The sequence below is a fragment of the Myxine glutinosa genome, chromosome 3, assembly GCF_964187855.1.
Source record: "Myxine glutinosa chromosome 3, kmMyxGlut1.1, whole genome shotgun sequence".
Taxonomy (NCBI): Eukaryota; Metazoa; Chordata; class Myxini; order Myxiniformes; family Myxinidae; genus Myxine; species Myxine glutinosa.
This window is the reverse complement of record NC_136263.1, coordinates 109,766,846-109,785,784: the sequence shown is the minus strand read 5'-3', so window position 1 is coordinate 109,785,784 and position 18,939 is coordinate 109,766,846. Positions and strand designations below refer to the sequence as shown.

The 18,939-nt window shown below is 43.2% G+C and overlaps 1 protein-coding gene across 4 annotated transcripts in view; it reads right to left on the bottom strand.

Annotated features, from left to right (window-relative positions):
* Positions 1-2,263: 2,263 nt before the first annotated feature.
* Positions 2,264-18,939, bottom strand: part of PAWR (pro-apoptotic WT1 regulator) — a 166,313-nt gene continuing 149,637 nt past the window's right edge. For 2 of the 4 annotated variants that reach the window (XM_068110213.2, XM_068110215.2), the window contains 3 exons: positions 5,355-5,496; positions 3,787-3,891; positions 2,264-3,436 (listed from right to left, as the gene is read on the bottom strand). In XM_068110213.2, coding sequence (XP_067966314.2) covers positions 3,350-3,436; positions 3,787-3,891; positions 5,355-5,496 — 334 coding nt within the window. In that variant the 3' untranslated portion in view covers positions 2,264-3,349. The remainder of the gene's footprint in view (positions 3,437-3,786; positions 3,892-5,354; positions 5,497-18,939) is intronic. The other 2 variants (XM_068110214.2, XM_068110216.2) reach the window with 1 other exon arrangement.

The window sequence follows — 18,939 nt, the reverse complement described above, 5'->3', positions numbered from 1 at the left end:
GTAAAGGAACAGCTGGCTTTGCAAGCCCGAGCTAGCTGCTTGATAAATGATTACAACCCGGTCTTCGTCCCTTTCAGTTTCATGTTAAACAGCAGGAAAAGTGGGTTTCATTGGTGGTTTTCAAAACAAAACCTTGCTACGAAAATCGCCGCTTTCACGGCAGAAGGGTCATGTTATTTGCACAACCCTTGTGGGGTATAATCTAGATGACAGTAGATCTTCGCTCAGTTCTGTAATTAAAACTGACCTCATGGATGTCGGGATTCCTCCAAATTTCTTTGTTCATGCCTGTGCATCCTTTCTACATTCACAGATACAGTGCATTCAGAAAGTATTCAGACCCCTTCACTTTTTTCACATTGTGTGATGTTGCAGCCTTATGCTGAAATCGTTTAAATTCATTTTTCCCTCATCAATCTACACTCAATACCCATAATGACAAAGAGAAAACCGGATTTCAGAAAGTTTTGCAAATTTATTAAAAATAAAAAACTGAAATATCACATTTACATAAGTATTCAGACCCTTTGCTATGACACTTGAAATTTAGCTCAGGTGCCTCCCATTTCTCTTGATCATCTTTGAGATGTTTCTGCACCTTGATGGAAGCCTCTCCTCAGTGAAAGACACATGAAAGCCCACTTGGAGTTTGCAAAAAAGCACCTAAAGGACTCTGAGACTGTGAGAAACAAGATTCTGTGGTCTGATAAAATCAAGATTGAACTGTTTGGCTTCCGTCTGGCCACTCTGCTATAAAGCCCAGATCGGTGGAGTGTTGCAGTGATGGTTGTCCTTCTGGAAGTTTCTCCCATCTCCACACAGGATCTCTGAAGCTCAACCAGAGTGACCATCGGGTTCTTGGTCACCTCTCTTACCAAGGCCCTTCTCCCCCGATTGGCCGGGTGGCCAGCTCTAGGAAGAGTCCTGGTTGTTCCAAACTTCTTCCATTTAAGAATTATGGAGGTCACTGTGCTTTTGGGAACCTTCAATGCAGCAGAAATTTTTCTGTAGGCTTCCCCAGATCTGTACCTCGACAAAATCCTGTCTCTGAGCTCTGCGGGCAGTTCCTTCGACCTCATGGCTTGGTTTTTGCTCTGATATGCATTGTCAGCTGTGAGACCTTATATAGACAGGTGTGTGCCTTTCCAAATCATGTCCAATCAATTGAATTTACCACAGGTGGACTCCAATCAAGGTGCAGAAACATCTGAAAGATGATCAAGAGAAATGGGAGGCACCTGAGCTAAATTTCAAGTGTCATAGCAAAGGGTGTGAATACTTATGTAAATGTGATATTTCAGTTTTCACTCCTCAGCCCAAATTGGGCTAAGGGGTATTGTCGTCACGGGCGTCGTCCGGGCATCCATCAACTTTTGGTTTACGTCAATTTCAAGGAGAACGGCTTGTCTGATTAAATCCGTTTTAGCAATGTGTGTTGGGGTTGAGTAGAGGACGGTTCCTTTCGAAAATGGGCGTGCTGCGATTTTCAATATGGCCGCCACTGCAACCATCTTGAAATTGGTTTCCAGCAATTTCGAGCAGAACGGCTTGTCGGATTAAATCCATTTTTGCAGTGTGTGTTGGGGTTGAGTAGAGGAAGGTTCATGGGTGCGCTGCGATTTTCAATATGGCCGCCACGGCAGCCATCTTGAAATTGGTTTCCGTCAATTTCAAGCAGAACGGCTTGTCTGATTAAATCCATTTTTGCAGTGCGTTGGGGTTGAGTAGAGGAAGGTTCCTTTCGAAAATGGGCGCACTGCGATTTTCAATATGGCCGCCATGGCAGCCATCTTGAAATTGGTTTCCGTCAATTTCAAGCACAACGGCTTGTCCGATTAAATCCATTTTTGCAGTGTGTCTTGGGGTTGAGTAGAGGAAGGTTCATGGGTGTGCTGCGATTTTCAATATGGCCGCCATGGCAGCCATCTTGAAATTGGTTTCCACCATGCATGGGCTGAGGGGTTACGCCCGCTTTGCGGTGCTATTTATTTCTTTTTAATAAACTTGCAAAACTTTCTAAAATCCTGTTTTCTCTTTGTCATTATGGGGTATTGAGTGTAGACTGATGAGGGAAAAAATGAATATAAACGATTTCAGCATAAGGCTGCAACATAACAAAATGTGAAAAAAGTGAAGGGGTCTGAATACTTTCTGAATCCACTGTATGCCACAAACTATAGGAATGTCTGAAAAAAAGCCCTTTGTATGATGGACCCATTTCATTATCCTTTCTCTCACAGATAAGAAAGGACAGGAAAAGAAATTATTTACCAGATTTATTTGTTTGAGCATTTTAAAGCAAAACTATGTGATTCTTAACTTGAACTGCATTTCTTTACACATCATCAGAACTATTTCCCAAATACAATGCAAGATGTCAGCAATTTCGGGTTTTGCGTCCTCTTTCCAAAGCACAAAAAGAAAAACAGAATGTGCCCATAAAATTGTCTTCATGCCATGAACTTTATCAGAAATATTTTTTGTGAAATTATTTATTGAACACATTAAAATATCGATTTATCTATTTTTACTAAAAAATAAATACAGGTATTACTTAAGTCCTTTTGTTTTATACCACACATTGAGGAAACGTGATATCTAGTCTGATAATTGCGTTTCTGTTTAGGCTTTTGGATAATAAACATCACTCTTCACCACATTTTAATCTAAACGCCAGGTAGTTCCAAAGCGTGTTCATGTCACAATGATTTGCCGCGGAGTCAATTCATCTTCTGCATTTATGATTAAACGAGAGAGCTGTTGCATTACAGCCTCCCATATTTGAGAAACATGTGTTTAACTAAATGTAACTCCACAGCCATAACCCAACTAGTGTAACGTTACAGATTGGATGTGACGAGCGATGCCTAGAAACCATGATTTCCGACAACCTGAGTAAACTGCATGTAGCAGGTGCAGTTCAAAGCATCAAGAATAGCAAAGGCATCACATTCCAAACCACAACTTCATTGCAACTCAAACCTTTTTTGGTTGAAGTCGTTGTGTCCAAAAGATTTGCCAGCAACTTTCATGGAGAATGCATCCTATTGTGGGGTACTTCTCTTCTCAAGGGCTGGGTTCAGAATTCCCCATTATCTGCTGTAGGTCCATCATCCAGTGTTTTGTTTTCCCATTTATTGGCTTAGTTGTCGTCTTGATCCAGGGCTTAATATTTAAGAGTACCACATCGACTCTCCCAGAGGCCTAAGTTTCAGCCTCCTGCTCCCACACACCTAAAAGAGTAAGAGGATGCTGCTGGCGGTATAGAATGGGATTTTAGGAGCTAACCAAAAGGCTGTGCTTGACCACGCCATTGTGGAAAGGAAATCAGAAGCTCGTTTTATTTGCATCACTGGGTTAGCTGTCCGACAACACGCAACAGTGTTTTGTTCTCCTCTCGTAGCTGTTCGTTATCATCCTCAAGGTCATCTAGTTCCTGTGGCAACACATAGAAGAGCTTGTCACAGAGCAGAGCAGAGACAATAGCAATGAACAATGGTGTAACCACTACTCATTTACACACCTGTTCATATAGATTTGGCCTTTGTGCAGAATGAGGAGTGTACATTTTGGTAGGAGTCCATGTTTTACTTTCAGGTCAAAGAGAATGTGTCTTTTTATTATTTGCACTTTTGTAATAGACAAGGAAGCTGGGAGGCAAAATGTCCCATGTCATGCATGTACCAACCTATTGCAATATGTACATCAGGGAAAGTTTTTTTTTCTACCGATATGTGGTGAGTCAGGGTTCACTGTATGGCAACATGTCCAATGTACTGCACTCACCCGATTGAGCAAAGTGATGTCCGTGCGGAGTTTCCGTGCATTTTGCTCACACTCTGCGAGTTGCTGGCAGAGGTGCTCTCGCTCCTTCCGTTCATGTAACAATTCCTGCAGGATAAGCTCACTTAGGATTGCAACACTGTTCTCATTCATACTAAAATATGCAATTTGCTGTCTGCATGTCTGTGGCCAATGTATTTAGTCGTTATTTATCCAAACCCAACCAAATTTTCAAGGGGAAATTGAGAGTTTGTTTTTTGTTGATTTGTAATTTGTAATTTGTTGAATTTTGTAATTTGGTCCAATAATTTGTAATTTGTTGACGCTGCTGGTGATGACTCACCTACACTACATGAAAGACACTGTGGGATCTATCTTGGTCAGCCCACTGCCACTCACTGCGTTATTAAGCCGCAATTTTGTTTTGGCCTATTCAAACGTGTCTTGCCTTGAAAACACAATCGATTATCATTACATAATTGTAGCATATCAAAAAAATCTGGATTCGGATATGAGGATTGGATCATGTAGACTAAATGAATGTCCAAATCTGGAGTGAAATCTGACAAAATTTACCATATCTAGCGATTTATATAACTAAGTGTATATATGCATTTATTTAAGTGAGGCTATCATTCGCCTTCTGGGGTTAGTTTTTTATTTAACTTAATAATAATTTTTAACTTAATTCATACTTCCATGGGATAGGGTGTCACTCCACTGTACCTGTGATCTGTTTTTAAAATTCCTCCTAAAAAAAAGGATAACACCTTGGTCAGAGGTCATCTCAGGTAAAAATGTGATACTTGAGAACAGCTGAATGGATTTAAATCAAACTTGGTACAAGTATTATAAAGATGTAAAAATGTGGACGGAGGCATATTGGTCATCGTCGCGATGCCAAATTATGTCTCGTACCATTTACTTAGGTGGATTCCAGGGTGGTCCTTTGCTGTCTATTCATAGGAAGCATTTGAATGCTTCTCTCAAGTTTCCCTGAGGGCAGTAGACGTCAACTACAATGTATAGATTGCCATTTAATATTTTCCAAAGCATGTCGGGCAGGCAGATTACCCACTCCCGGAAGGTCATAAATGAGCCAGCTGGCTTTTCCCCGACAATCTGATAGTGTTGTGGTTATTTTTTGAGATTAGATTCGTTTTCCAAAAGCTTAGGATCCAAATTCTGAATATTGCTTTCTTCAGTCAAATTTTAACCCACAACCTCTGGGATTCCTGTGTTCTTCCCACTTGGCCACCACCACCATACTCAAACAAGCCTGATAACACCTTGGTTACAATCTCTCATTCAAATTTTTATATCTTAAATAACATGGGGGGGGGGGGGTTTTGGTCTGGGATTTCATTGAAGAAAAATAAATAAATATGCTTCACATTATATGTCTTCACATTTTCCCCAAAAGTTCTTCACATTGCATCAATCTTCTGAACATAAACCATTAAAACTGGTGTTGCATTAACTTTGCTTCGAAATAATACATGTCAAATTAAATCAAACCATTAAGGCCCACTCTCGCTGTGATACACCTGCGGATACATATTTAAGCTCACCTTCTCCAGATCTTCCAGGCGTTTCTCCAGAGCCTCATTTCCCACCTTGCAATGTGAAGGAGAGCTGGCCCGTTCTCCTGAGGACACCTGCCTCCCTGGATCTCCTCTAACACTTTCATCCATTCCTGACACCAAAACACTGCTGGAAGAAAAAATAAATAATTAAGAATGAGGCCAAAGATAATATACAAGGCTGCTTTACCTTTTTGCCTGGCATTAAGAAATAAAGAGACATTACGTAACCGCCTCCACATCCTCCATTGTTTTCATGACATTTGATGGGTTTGTATCTGTTGATTAACTTTTGGTGTATGGATTACTCAGCAGATGACGTATTATAAAGTCAACGAAGTCGTGCTTTTTGGAGCATTGCTGAAAACCTAATTTTAAATCTGGTTACCATTCCAGTAAAGGTCATTGAATTGCTCACAAATTGTCACTATGGGAGGTAAAGCTGGTGCATCAGAGCTATTGGGATGCGTTTTCATTTGATTTAGAACAACTAAGAAAAAGAAAGAAAAAAAAAGAATGTTAAAATTACACACACTAGGGCATTGCCCGTACTATATCTATATCTAAAATTATATCCCCCCCCCCTCTATTTACATGAAATGGTTTGGTCCAAAGCGAACGGCTTGCGAGTACAGTGACAATCCCCCCCCTCTATTTACATGAAATGGTTTGGTCCAAAGCGAACAGCTTCCGGAGTTTGGTAAAGAAATCGCCATCGCGTGCACAAACGCGCAGGAAAGCGAATGAATCGCAAATTCGTTTTTATTAGTTTTAAAACATAGTTTAACGCCAACATAGTTTGCAAACGTGAAATAAATGAATACGCTCTCAAATGTGCCATCCGAGGCAGAGTGTGTCCTCCACGTTCGGCACACGCGCTAGTTCGCTGCTCTCTGATTGGTTGAATCGTTTTTTGGACATAGCTCGGTAAGTAATTGTCCGATTAATATGAAACCTTGAAAAGGCACATCCTCGGGTCCCCAGCAATATACCTGGCAAGTTAAAAGTATATCGGACCCGTGGTTGTCGAGAAACAGCGGTCACAGACAAACAGACGTACAGACGTACAGACGTACAAACGTACAGAGATTACTGGAATTATAGATAGATGACATGCACTGGCAATACAAACTTGCAAATGGTGATCAATTTCAAATTGTAATATGATTAACCATCACAAGGTCTAATAACAAGGCCTTGTGATTGCTCATCCAACTTGGACCAATCCTCATTTACTGCTTATGTGGAGGGATGTGTAGAGAGATCTCTCTTCATAAAGGTTAGCGAGGTCACGGTGTTCGGTGTTGTTGGCCGAAACGTCGGGTCATTCAATATTCTACAGGTTGGATTCAAAATCAAATTTGCCATATATACTGGCATAATTATATATATTTGCTATAATTTGCCATATACATATATACTGGATATACTTGGCCATATATACTGGATATACTGGCCATACTTGAACCACTTCCGGGTTCGGTTGCGAGAGGACGCTGGCGTTGCATATTCGCCGCTTCTCCGACTGGATGGATGTACAGGGTCTGCTTCTACCTTTCTGACCTGACATCTCACACCTGTCCTGCCTTTTCACACCCGCACGTGCCGCGTGTTCTCCGGCTGGATAACGGAATCTGCTTTTGATGGTACGGAATACGGAATTCGAAAGGCCCGCTCCCGTTGATTGTGGCCGTGGTCTTGTTTGCCGGTGGCCTTGTGGCCTTGTTTGCCGCTGTGGTCTTGATTAGCGGCTGCAGTCGTTTGCCGCTGTGGTCTTGATTAGCGGCTGCAGTCGTTTGCCGCTGCGTTTGCTGCTTTGCCTCCTCGACCTTGGCCTCGTACTCGTCCCTTCGCTCCTGCCTGGCATGGCTCTGAAGTACTCCGCCGCAAGGCTTCTTCTGCTCAATACCCGCTCCACCCCATCATGCATCTCTGCCATCAAATCAAATGGACTCCTCCGACGACCCAGGTACATTCACCGTGGCTCCGGTCGCAAGTTTGTTTATTTGCAATCAGGTCACTCCATCCCCGTCCTCTGGTCGGCTCAGCGCACTCTCACTCTTCGTCCCAGCGCACCTGGTCACAGCAACCCACACGATCGCACCTCTTGCCTACGAACCCTGGCTAAATCACCTGAATTCATCCCTGCTGTTCAAAACAACATCAAGCTCACCCTGTTCAACACCCGGTCCCTCAACAATAAATGCCTCATCCTGAACGAATACATCCTGGATAACAAACTGGACTTTCTCTGTCTCACCGAAACCTGGCAACAACCTCTGGACTACTACACACTCAACCTCACCACACCCAATGGATATTCCTACGTCAATAAACCACGCTCGGAGGGCCGAGGTGGTGGAATTGCCGTTATCCACCGTCAAGACATCAAGACCAACCTCATCTCCATCTCATCTGCTCCATCATTTGAACACCTGGCTTTAAAACTCTCTGGTCACACGCAGTCAGTCATGGCTGTCGTCTACCGCCCTCCCAAACCACACCCATCATTCCTGTCTGACTTCTCCTACTTTCTGACCCAGCTATGTTCCCTCTCCCCCTCAATCCTCCTCCTTGGTGATTTCAATATCCACATGGACTCCACTGACTCCACAATAACCACTGACTTCACTGATTTACTCACCTGCTTTAACCTCACTCAACATGTCGACTTTCCTACCCATATCCGTGGTCACATTTTGGACCTTGTCTGCTCCACTGGATTAAATTTGCACCATCTCTATGGCTCCGACCTCACCCTCTCTGACCACTTAGCCATCACTCTGACCATCAACATCCCCGCCCCAACACCAAGGCATTATCGCACAATCAACTTCCGTAAGCTAAACGCTCTTTCACCTACCTCATTCTCATCCACCCTCTCTGAAAAAATGTCCACTTCTCCCTTCATTGACCTCCACACCCCTTCCGACCTCACTGACTACTACAACCACACTCTCTCCTCCTGCCTTGACCAGCTTGCGCCTGTAAAAACCAAAACAGTTTCTTTCACCCATTCTGCTCCCTGGTTTACCCCTGAACTCCACCTGATGAAAACTCGTGCTCGCCAACTTGAAAGACTCCGCAATAAAACGGGTCTCACAGTTCACTCCCAAGCCTACAAGGACCACATACAACACTACAAAGATGCCCTCTCCCGCGCCCGCTCTGCCTACTACTCTCAAATTATCCACTCTGGCTCCGGAAACCCAAAAGCACTCTTCTCGACAATAAACAAACTCCTCCGCCCCCTGAACACCACCACCCAGTCATTCACAGTCGACAACTGCATCTCCTTCCTCTCTTTCTTCCAACGCAAAATTGACAACATCTACAACAGCTTGACCACCGCCGCACCCGCTCCCCCTCCAACCACCTGCCCCCCCTTGTCCTGCCATCCCCTGTCTCGGTTCTCCCCAATCTCTCCTACTGACCTCTCTGAACTCCTCATAGGAATGAAAACTGCCACCTGCACTCTTGACCCCATCCCCTCCAGCTTTGTCAAAGCCTCCCTCCCTGCTCTCTCTCCACTTATCATTGCAACAATAAACTCCTCCCTGTCTACAGGCATCGTCCCACCTTCCCTCAAAATTGCTGCTGTTACCCCCATTCTAAAAAAACCTGGTCTAAACCCTGACACCCTAAACAACTTCAGACCCATCTCCAACCTACCCTTTCTGTCAAAAGTTTTGGAACGCGCTGTAGCCACTCAACTCAAACATCATCTCTCTGCCAATAACTTGTATGAAACATTCCAATCCGGATTCCGCTCCAACCACAGTACTGAAACTGCTCTCCTCAAAATCACCAACGACCTTCTCCTCTCCTCTGACGCTGGCAACCTCAACATTCTCGTCCTCCTCGACCTCAGCGCTGCCTTTGACACCATCGATCACACTATCCTCCTCACCCGACTTGAATCCACCTTTAACGTCACCGGCACTGCCCTCTCTTGGATTAAATCATACCTCTCTGACAGATGCCAGTTCATCTCCATCAATAACTGCAAATCCCCCACTGCTCCCCTCCCCCAAGGTGTCCCCCAAGGTTCAGTTCTTGGCCCCCTCCTCTTCATCCTTTACCTGTCCCCGCTCGGTCACTTAATCCGCCGTCATGGTCTCCAATTCCACTGCTTCGCCGATGACATCCAGCTTTTCATCTCCACCAAGTCCGTCTCCACCGACACCCACTCTATCCTGACAAACTGCATCACTGAAATAAAATCCTGGCTTCAAATCAACTTCCTCAAGCTTAACTGTGATAAATCTGAAATAATCATCATTGGCCCAAAAACGCTCACAAAATCCACCCATAACTTTGCCCTCAACATCGACGGTATCCCAGTATCCACCTCCCCTCACATCCGGAATCTTGGCGTCATCTTTGACCAAACCCTTTCCTTCGACAAATACACGAAACAGATCACAAAGTCAGCCTTCTTTCACCTGAAAAACATTGCCCGTCTCCGCTCATCCCTCTCCTCCACGGCTGCAGAAACCCTCATCCACGCCTTCATCACCTCCCGTCTGGACTACTGCAATAGCCTCCTCTATGGTTCACCCTCAAAAATCACCAATAAACTCCAATACATTCAGAACTCCGCTGCCCGTCTACTCACTCATTCCCGGACCCGTGACCACATCACCCCCGTCCTTTACAAGCTTCACTGGCTCCCCATCCCCCAGAGAATCCAGTACAAAATCCTCCTCTTGACATACAAAGCCCTCCATAACCTGGCCCCATCCTACCTGGCTGACCTCCTCTCCAGACACACTCCCACCCGCAACCTCCGCTCTGCTGGTACCAACCTCCTGACCCCCTCCATCCGGACCAAATTCAGATCCTGGGGGGACAGGGCCTTCTCCATCGCTGCTCCCACCCTCTGGAACTCACTACCTCACACCATCAGAGACTCCTCCTCACTCACCACATTCAAAACATCACTAAAGACCCACCTGTTCAACGCTGCATTCAACATTCAACCCACAGCATTTAACCCCTGACTATCTCTTCTCCTTCTCCCTCCTTTTGCTTTAAATATTTCCCTATTGATTCTTGTCTTGTCTTTTTGATTCTTGTCTTATATATATGCCGTATATCGCTGCTGTTTGTTTTCTTGATTCTTGTCTTTTTGCAATTGTTGTTTTCATGTATTGTTATGCATTATGTTTTCCACTCTGTCAAAGCGCCTTTGGGCTTCTGGAAAAGCGCTATACAAAATAAATGAATTATTATTATTATTATTATTACTGTATATATGTACTATGTACTACTATTTACTTAAACAACCACCTTTCGAGGCCATTTTTCCCCACAGAGTGGGGGTTGGCCTCCAACCCTGTTAGTCGTCTCTTGCGACACACAGGGAATTACCAGTGAACTGGTACTCAATTTGCCGACCTCGGAAGGATGACAGGCTGAGTCAACCCCCCTGGCGTTAATTCAGCGATCGACCGGGATTACAAACCCAGGATCCTAGGATCCCAAGCCAGCACCCTAACCGCTAAGCCAACACCAGGCTTAATGCTGTGCACTTAAAGATTTGGTTCAAATGCAGATTTAGGTACAAGCCATAGCATGCTCGTTGTTGAACATGTGCTCCTGACCAACTCAGTCTGTTTGACCTAAAGGTCTGAGCTTTCAATTTAATGGTTGGATGTTAAGATAAAGTGTACTTGCTTTCTATCTCCCTTGTAAATTTAACTAATGGACTTACAAATGTCCTTTGTTTTCCATAAGCCAGAGCAGAAGGCATGAAGGCACAGCATTAAATTGTGTTGGGCAGCATTCCGTATGATGGGAAACCATTCCTGATGCATTTTTTAAGCTAATAAATTCCACCAAATATTGCACCTGAACAAGAGGGCGAGTTGGTTAATGGTGAACTAGAGCTGCATGTGCAAATATTTTGATGAAATGCTGTTTGGAAATCGTTGACGTACATACAATATCAGTAATATGAGACCGACATTTCAACAAAAACATCACGATAATGATAATTTCACAAGAGACAAGGCCACTCGATGTAAAGAGGAGGATACGCTGTCTAGAATGAATCGTTTCATGCACACACACACACACACACACACACACAAGTAAGTAAAGGGTACCAATGATGCCATTGCATTGTTTTAGAGGGAGACACCTATCAAGGCCCAGTTTTTACGCCGGATGAATCTGCGCAAATTCCAAGTACCAATTTCAAAGTTTTCAAAAACGTTTCAGTGCCGTCCTGAGCTTTCTTACATACTGGTATTCAAGATGTGTTACTGAGCAAAACTCTGGCCTCCAGAATCTGGCGGCATGCTCCGGTGACCATTTGGTCACGCATCGAGGTGGCGATAAGACAGACGAGCTGCGTTCTACGATTCCCAATCGCAAGACTAGCCTGGCAGCTGCCGTGCAGCTTCTATTTAAATGCAAATTCCAGTGCTTCTAAGGTTTTGCTTTTCCATGTGGCCTGTGAAATGGGCTCATACTATGCCTCTTGGGACAGAGAATAGATCTACCCAGGTTGACCAGAGGAAAGCGACCTTTCAAACCAAAGCGACAGTCGTCTGAAGTTGAGTTATTTGTGCAGTGCACCACCGGGCGGTAACTTTCTTTGACAAAAGGCATGCCCATTTGGAATTTCATTGTAGTTCTTTTATTGGAATACGAAGGCCAGAACTATTGCAATTGGCAAGGAAGCCATTTCTGACCTTCCTGATATTACTGACCTTTTCGTGCTGTTTATATGTTATATACTGAAGAATGACGTCATTTCTTTAGTGTTCCACCCCAAACAATTTCTTCATACGCTTCCCTTCTTTGCTCTTTGTTCCCTCTTCCAACCTTTTTGTCCTTTCGCCCTTATCCTCCCATCTTTTCCATTTCTCACTTCGCTCCTTCCCATTTATCACATGCACAACATATGTAGACGGTGCCTTATACACATGTAGTAAGCTCATGTTCCGATTAATATCATTGTGATCAATTATTTTAATTTCTTTTTGTGGGATTCCAGCAAAAAAAAATCATTACCAACATAAGCGGAGGCTACGTCATGCTTCAGACTCAGCAAGAATTTATAATCTGTGGAATTTATGGAATTAAAAAACGAACATGAAAAATGCCAAATTATATTTAGAACTTTGACTTGATGCAGTTACGTTTGTTTGAGCACATTGTTGCTGATTCCAACATTCCTGGGGTCCCAGCTGTTTTGCTTTTACTGTGTCCAATGAGGAAGTTGGCCAGGATGCTTGCGGAAGCACATCCAATCTACCACAAAAGACACTTCCAGATCCAACGACTACCAGCTATTGTTGTGACACGTGACCTCCCAAGATCAATGTCCAAATGATGGACAGCACACACCGTGATGACCGTTTATTGTCAGGTCGAGAATCGAACCAAGACTCTGCTACCTGTGAGCTATCCTGCCAGCCTTCCAGGAAAGAAAAACTTGCATACTTATTCAGATTCTGGATTTAACCAATCAGTCTTTTTTTTGTGGGAAGATTTCAGCGAGATGGTTATTAGAACCACAGCGGCTATTGCACACTGGTTACTAACTTCTTCCTTGTCAAAGTAATCAATTTTTATCTTGAAACTGGCACTTCATTTTCCTTCAATAGTCGTATAAACTTCTTCCAGGGGCAATTGATATGGTTACAATTCCATGGATTTGTGCCATGGATTTTGGAATTTCACGGCTTAATACTGAGATACGTAGCATACGTAGCTTAATACCGAGAGCTGGCTTTGTGGATTTGTCGCCATAACATCACCACGTCACGTGACATGATATTTCATTAACTTTCGAATTGAGGCAGAGAATCAATAATTGTTTTTTCACATTTACCGATCTCAAGAGTACTTTTTTGAAAACACTTGTGATTCCATGATATAAGACCATTAACTCCGCATTCCACCAAAAACCATTTGATTCTCTCACAATTGGTTATTCCACATTAACAAACTATCAGTTTTCTGCTAAATGGATATTTAGTCCACTGACTTAGATAGTTTAAAATATTTGTTTAAATAAATACCATCACCAAAAATAGTCAATATCATCATCTTCATCATCAAATGCCTTCTCCAAACTTTAGAGTGTGAACGTTCGGCCTGTATTTTCACAAAAAGACAGAACAGGTATAACGTTCAATTGGACCAACTGGGGAAGGAATCTGGAATATGTCCAGAGTTCCTGTGATAACTCGCCTACTCTTGGAAAAATACACCGTTTTTGGGGAAAGAAAGGAATCAGTGAGGGTAGAGGGTGTAATCGGAAAATATCCAGGAATGTCACTCCATTGTGAAAAATAAACTATCAGAGTGCAATCATTTATTGATGCGTTGCATTGTGATTTGTTGTCATCCATCCGATCACAAAGTTCCACACTGATTGAAAGCTTGTAAATGTACAGAACTACAATACCCAGTAGTAGTTGTAGTGAAAATGCAATAATGGCTCCCAGGAAATACATACTGCATGAAACGCATGTATAAATCGAGCAAGGCTCGGTGTTTTAATAAGAGATGTACAGCAAGACTGTATACACCTGTTTAAGAGTGAATACTGTATGCGGAACTGGCATGGCGGTTACAAATGTCCAAAAACGACATCTCTCTGTGCTCTTTACATCCTAAACTAGAACAGCTCTCGGTAGAGCGCAAATCTCCACCAGGCTGAACGGTTTACGTTTTGTATCCCACTGATAGGCCGGATCTAGATTCAGACCTGAACCAACATGTAATCGGCTCGTTCTTGTCACCGAACCAACTCGTCCACCAAGTTTTGTCATTACTCTTCCATAACTTTTTAAAATATCATGTTATATATTGCTTTTCACACAATCTCTCAATGGTGAAGAATCACTTAAAGAAAAAATAATTATCGTATCCGAATCCATTTTCAGATCTTCACCAAAATCGAATCAATTAGTCCTTGTCACACAAGCTGGTCCAACAAGTTTCGTCCAAATCCGTCCACAATTTTTTGAGATATCGTGCTATATATCGGTTTTGGCCCGATTTCCCAATGGTGGAGAATCGCTTTAAAAATTCTACTATCTGGATCCGAATCCGGATCTTCACCAAAATATAATAATTTTGTCCGTGGCACATACACTACCGCTTTGCCAAATTTCATCCGAATCCGTCCGCAACTTTCTGAGATATCCTCTTCACAGACAAAAAAATTAACAGACAGGGGTGAAAACATAACGTCCATCCACCTTCGGTGGTGCAGGTAATTATAACGGATTACACATCTTGCCAATGACATTGTTGTAACTACAGGTATGAATGTTACCCAAACAATATCAATATATAACACGAAGCAGCTGCTCACAATCTGTTGCTAAGAAGAGGTAACCAAACGAAAAGGTTAAAATGGACATAGGACCACGAACCAAACGGTCGGTTTGTCAGCCTTGATCTTATCTGGTAACCAAACTGTCAGTTCTTACCCTTAGTCACCTTGCTCTTCCATGAGCCTCAATCTTGTAGCGAAATAAAAATAGGACCAAAGAAGCTGTAACTTATCTGGACCCTGGTGTAATGTTGTAACCCAAGTTTGGTAGCATTCTGGGTTCTGGGTCTGGAGAAGAAGATTTTTGAAGGAATTTACACAATTTTCCAAAAAATTGGGGAAGTCAGCCATTTTGACACTTTCGATCACACGATCAGCATGACCTCTACGATTTAACAACCCTACCTTGGCCTAATTTTGTAACCCAACTTTGACAGCATTCTGATTGGTGGGTCTGGGGAAAAGATTTCGGAAGGAATTTCCAAAGTCCACCATTTTGATACACTTCCGGTCAAGTGATCAGAACGAGCTTTGCAATCCCCGATACCAGTCAGGAGCGAAACTTTGCTGCCAAATTTCAACTGGATCAGCCCAGCAGTTGTCTGGAAATGTCAAAATAGGCAACGGACGGACGGCGAACGATCACAATACCTTCTCTGGAATTCCAATTCCAGATAAGCCCAAAATGTAAAGTTAATTAATTAATTATTTTTTATGTGGGATAACCAAAGCTGTAGGTGTGTGTTCATTACTGATTCCTGCAGGTTATGAAGAGATGAGAAACAACCAAATACAGTTTGTTAAATGGTCAATTGGAGAATGATATCGTCAATGTACAACATCTACAGTGAGGCATTGTGGATGATATACAGGTTTAAGGCTTCCTTCAAAAAATTGTAGGCACCCTGACTGTTGGCGAATCTGACCTGGAATCAGATTCCGATTCATCATGCCAATCTCTTAGAAGTAACCGATTAGGCTGCAGAAGTTCTTCCTTCAGAAAGATAATGTATCAAGCACACAACAAATGTGGTGAAACAATATCTTGAAGATAAAGAGGATTATTGGACACTCACAACCATGGCACAAAATCCAGATATCAACATTACTGGGCTAATATAAAACTTCTATATAAAACATTATATTATAATGTAATCAATCGAGATTGTTAGGATTAGGGTTAGGGTTAGTACTTCTATACATTACTGGATTACACCTTCAATACATTATATTATCATGCAGTACGTATATAGAAGTATTGTTTTTTATACATCAATTGGCGATAACACGAGCTGTGGGAAGCAATGCAAATATTCCACATTCGAATCATGATAATATGTTTGGCAGCATGAAAACAAAGAGTTGCGGCAGTAGAGTTGGTGCATTGCTTTAAAAGTGAGTTTGTAGGAATCTACAAGTAGTGGGGATGAGGGAGGACAACGATGTTGGCATGACTGTGCAGGCACGATGGACCAAATTGCCTCCTCCTGCCTCATTGGAATCTCCCGCGATGAAGCTACCTCAGAGGGCCTTTCACTTACTCACCGCAGGCAGGTAGGTGGTCTTTCCGTCTTCTACCGACTCCTCTTCCGCCTTGCTCCCCCAGCTCTCTCTGGGCTCTGTCCTCCAAATATTCCTTCAGGTCACACAAGATCTGCCTGCAACCCTCTTATGGTCAAACTGCCAAAATCAAGACTCCCTGCTCACCTTCACTCCTTCATTCCTCTTTTCTCCCGCCTCTGGAAAAAACTCCCTCACTCTCTTCAATCCCACTCCTCCCTCCATGTCTTTAAAACAGCTGTTCACCACCATCTCTTATCTTCCCCCATCCAAAACCTTGATCTTTTCTATCCCCGCTAATTTCACCCCAAATCCACTTTTTTGAAAGACCAACTTCTTTCCTGGAAGTCCTTGGGGTACTTGTGTTTATACTTCTACCACCACCCCCCCCTCCCCCCTTCCCACGTCGCCTTCCCCAAATCCTATCTGCCATGATCTATCTGCCATGATCTTTCCTGGAAAAACCACATTTCAAATCTGGCCTCCAAAGCCAGTCGCTGACTGGGCATCCTCCATCGTGCGAAGTCCTTCCTTGGCACACCTGAGCTCCTCACCACATACAAGGCTTTCATCCGCAGCTCAATGGAATACTGCTCTCCCCTCTGGGCTGGTGCTCCTGCCTCACACCTAGCTCGCCTTCACGCTGTTGAAACCAAAGCATTCAGAATCATTGGAATCTCCCGCGATGAAGCTAACTCCAAGGGCCTCTCACTCACTCACCGCAGGCAGGTTGGTGGTCTTTCCGTCTTCTACCGACTCCTCTCTGGCCTTGCCCCCCCAGCTCTCTCTGGGCTCTGTCCCGCAAATATTCCTACAGGTCGCACAAGATCTGCCTGCAACCCTCTTTTGGTTAAACTGCCAAAATCAAGACCCTCTGCTCACCTTCACTCCTTCATTCCTCTTTTCTCCCGCCTCTGGAACAAACTCCCTCACTCTCTTCAATCCCACTCCACCCTCCAAGTCTTTAAAACAGCTGTTCACCACCATCTCTTATCTTCCCCCATCCAAAACCTTGATCTTTTCTACCCCCGCTAAATTCACCCCAATTCCACTTTTTGAAATACCAACTTTTGTCCTGGAAGTCCTTGGTGTCCTTGTGCTTTATACTTCTCCCCCCCCCTTCCCACGCCTCCTCCCCCCGGGCCCTCTCCCTTCCACACATCTCCCTGCTCTCGGATGTTGTGTGTGTGTGCTTCCCCTTTTCTCCCCATCTTGTCTTCCGCTCCCTCTTTTTGTGTATTTTGTTTGTCTGGTCGATTTGTTTGTGAAGTTAATGTTAGCTCTTTCACGAGCCTCGATTCAGTATACAAAAAAAAAAAAAAAAAAAAAAAAATCCCTCTAGCTCCCACACATTCCCGATGTCCCTGCTCTCAAATGTTGTGTTTATGTGCTTCCCCTTCTCTCCCCATCTTGTCTACCGCTCCACTTTTTACATACTTTGTTTGTTTGTCTCTTTGATTTGTTTTTGTGATAAATGTTAGCTCTTTCACGAGCCTCGATTCTGTATACAAAAAAAATAAAAAATAAAAATTGAAGTTCCTTTTATTTCCTTGTAGAAAGGGCAATTCAATTGGTCAGATCAAACTCATTCCCTTTTATTTTGTGTTTTTCATAATAATCTATTATGCCAATAATATAATCACCATCAAGTTGCAATCAAATGTTTTATACGACTCCTGTTTTGCATAATTTGAGTGTTCCCATCATTATTGACAACAGGGTAGATGCAATGCTGCTCGCCATTTTAAGCAACAACAATAACAAAAAAGAACCAATTGACCTGCCAGGGCTGGTGGCAAGACAAGGAGAGCGATCATGATAAACTGCTGAGAAAAAGGATCCATGTGGCAGATGAGGCATAGCGAGGCAACGTTTCAAAGATAAAAAGACGGAGATTGCACTGGCAGGACAAACAATTGGACGAGGGGCTCATGCTGTGATCCGTGACCGATGTACGGTAACAGAAGACAGATGGAGATGCCAGGCGCTTGAGGCAGATGCCACAGATACCGCGCCAACAGACCTCATGCCTTAGCTCACACCGAGGCTAGGACAAGGCCTCTATTGTGAGACAAATCCATGTCAGGTTGTGATAAAATTGGAAGCTCTCAAGCTTCAAGCCATACTTTAAAATCCAACCACAAGACGCCTCCTTACATCCAATCACAAAATGATTTCGTCAGATTTTTTTAACGTCATTGGGTAGTCATAATCATCATTGATGAAGAAAGATCATTTGTACATCCTGACATGTCATGCAACACCAGCTGGTACAACTCGCACATATACAAAACTGTAAACCTTTGCATAAGATAGTTTCCCCAATCTTACTAAAATTCACCAAATGTCCGTCTGTCTGTCCGTTCCCAGGTACCGCCAAAACGACTGAACGGATCGCAACGATATTTTGGGAGGGTAATCCTGGGAACCCCTGGAGTAAAATAGGCTATATTGTTTTTCCAATTTCTCCACTTTTTCCAATTTTCCACTTTTTCCAAACACGATGGAATAATATTTGCCGATATGAACAGTGATGTGGCTTTTATTGAAATTCTACAAATACTGTTTAGATTTTGATGACAATTATGAACCTGCCGCGAATGCGGAAGTGGACAGATTACGGCAATGCGCGGGTTTGGTAATATCCCAATACAACCATCATTTAAAACAGTATTTTGTTAAAGTATCAATTGATGATTGGAATTGAGTGAA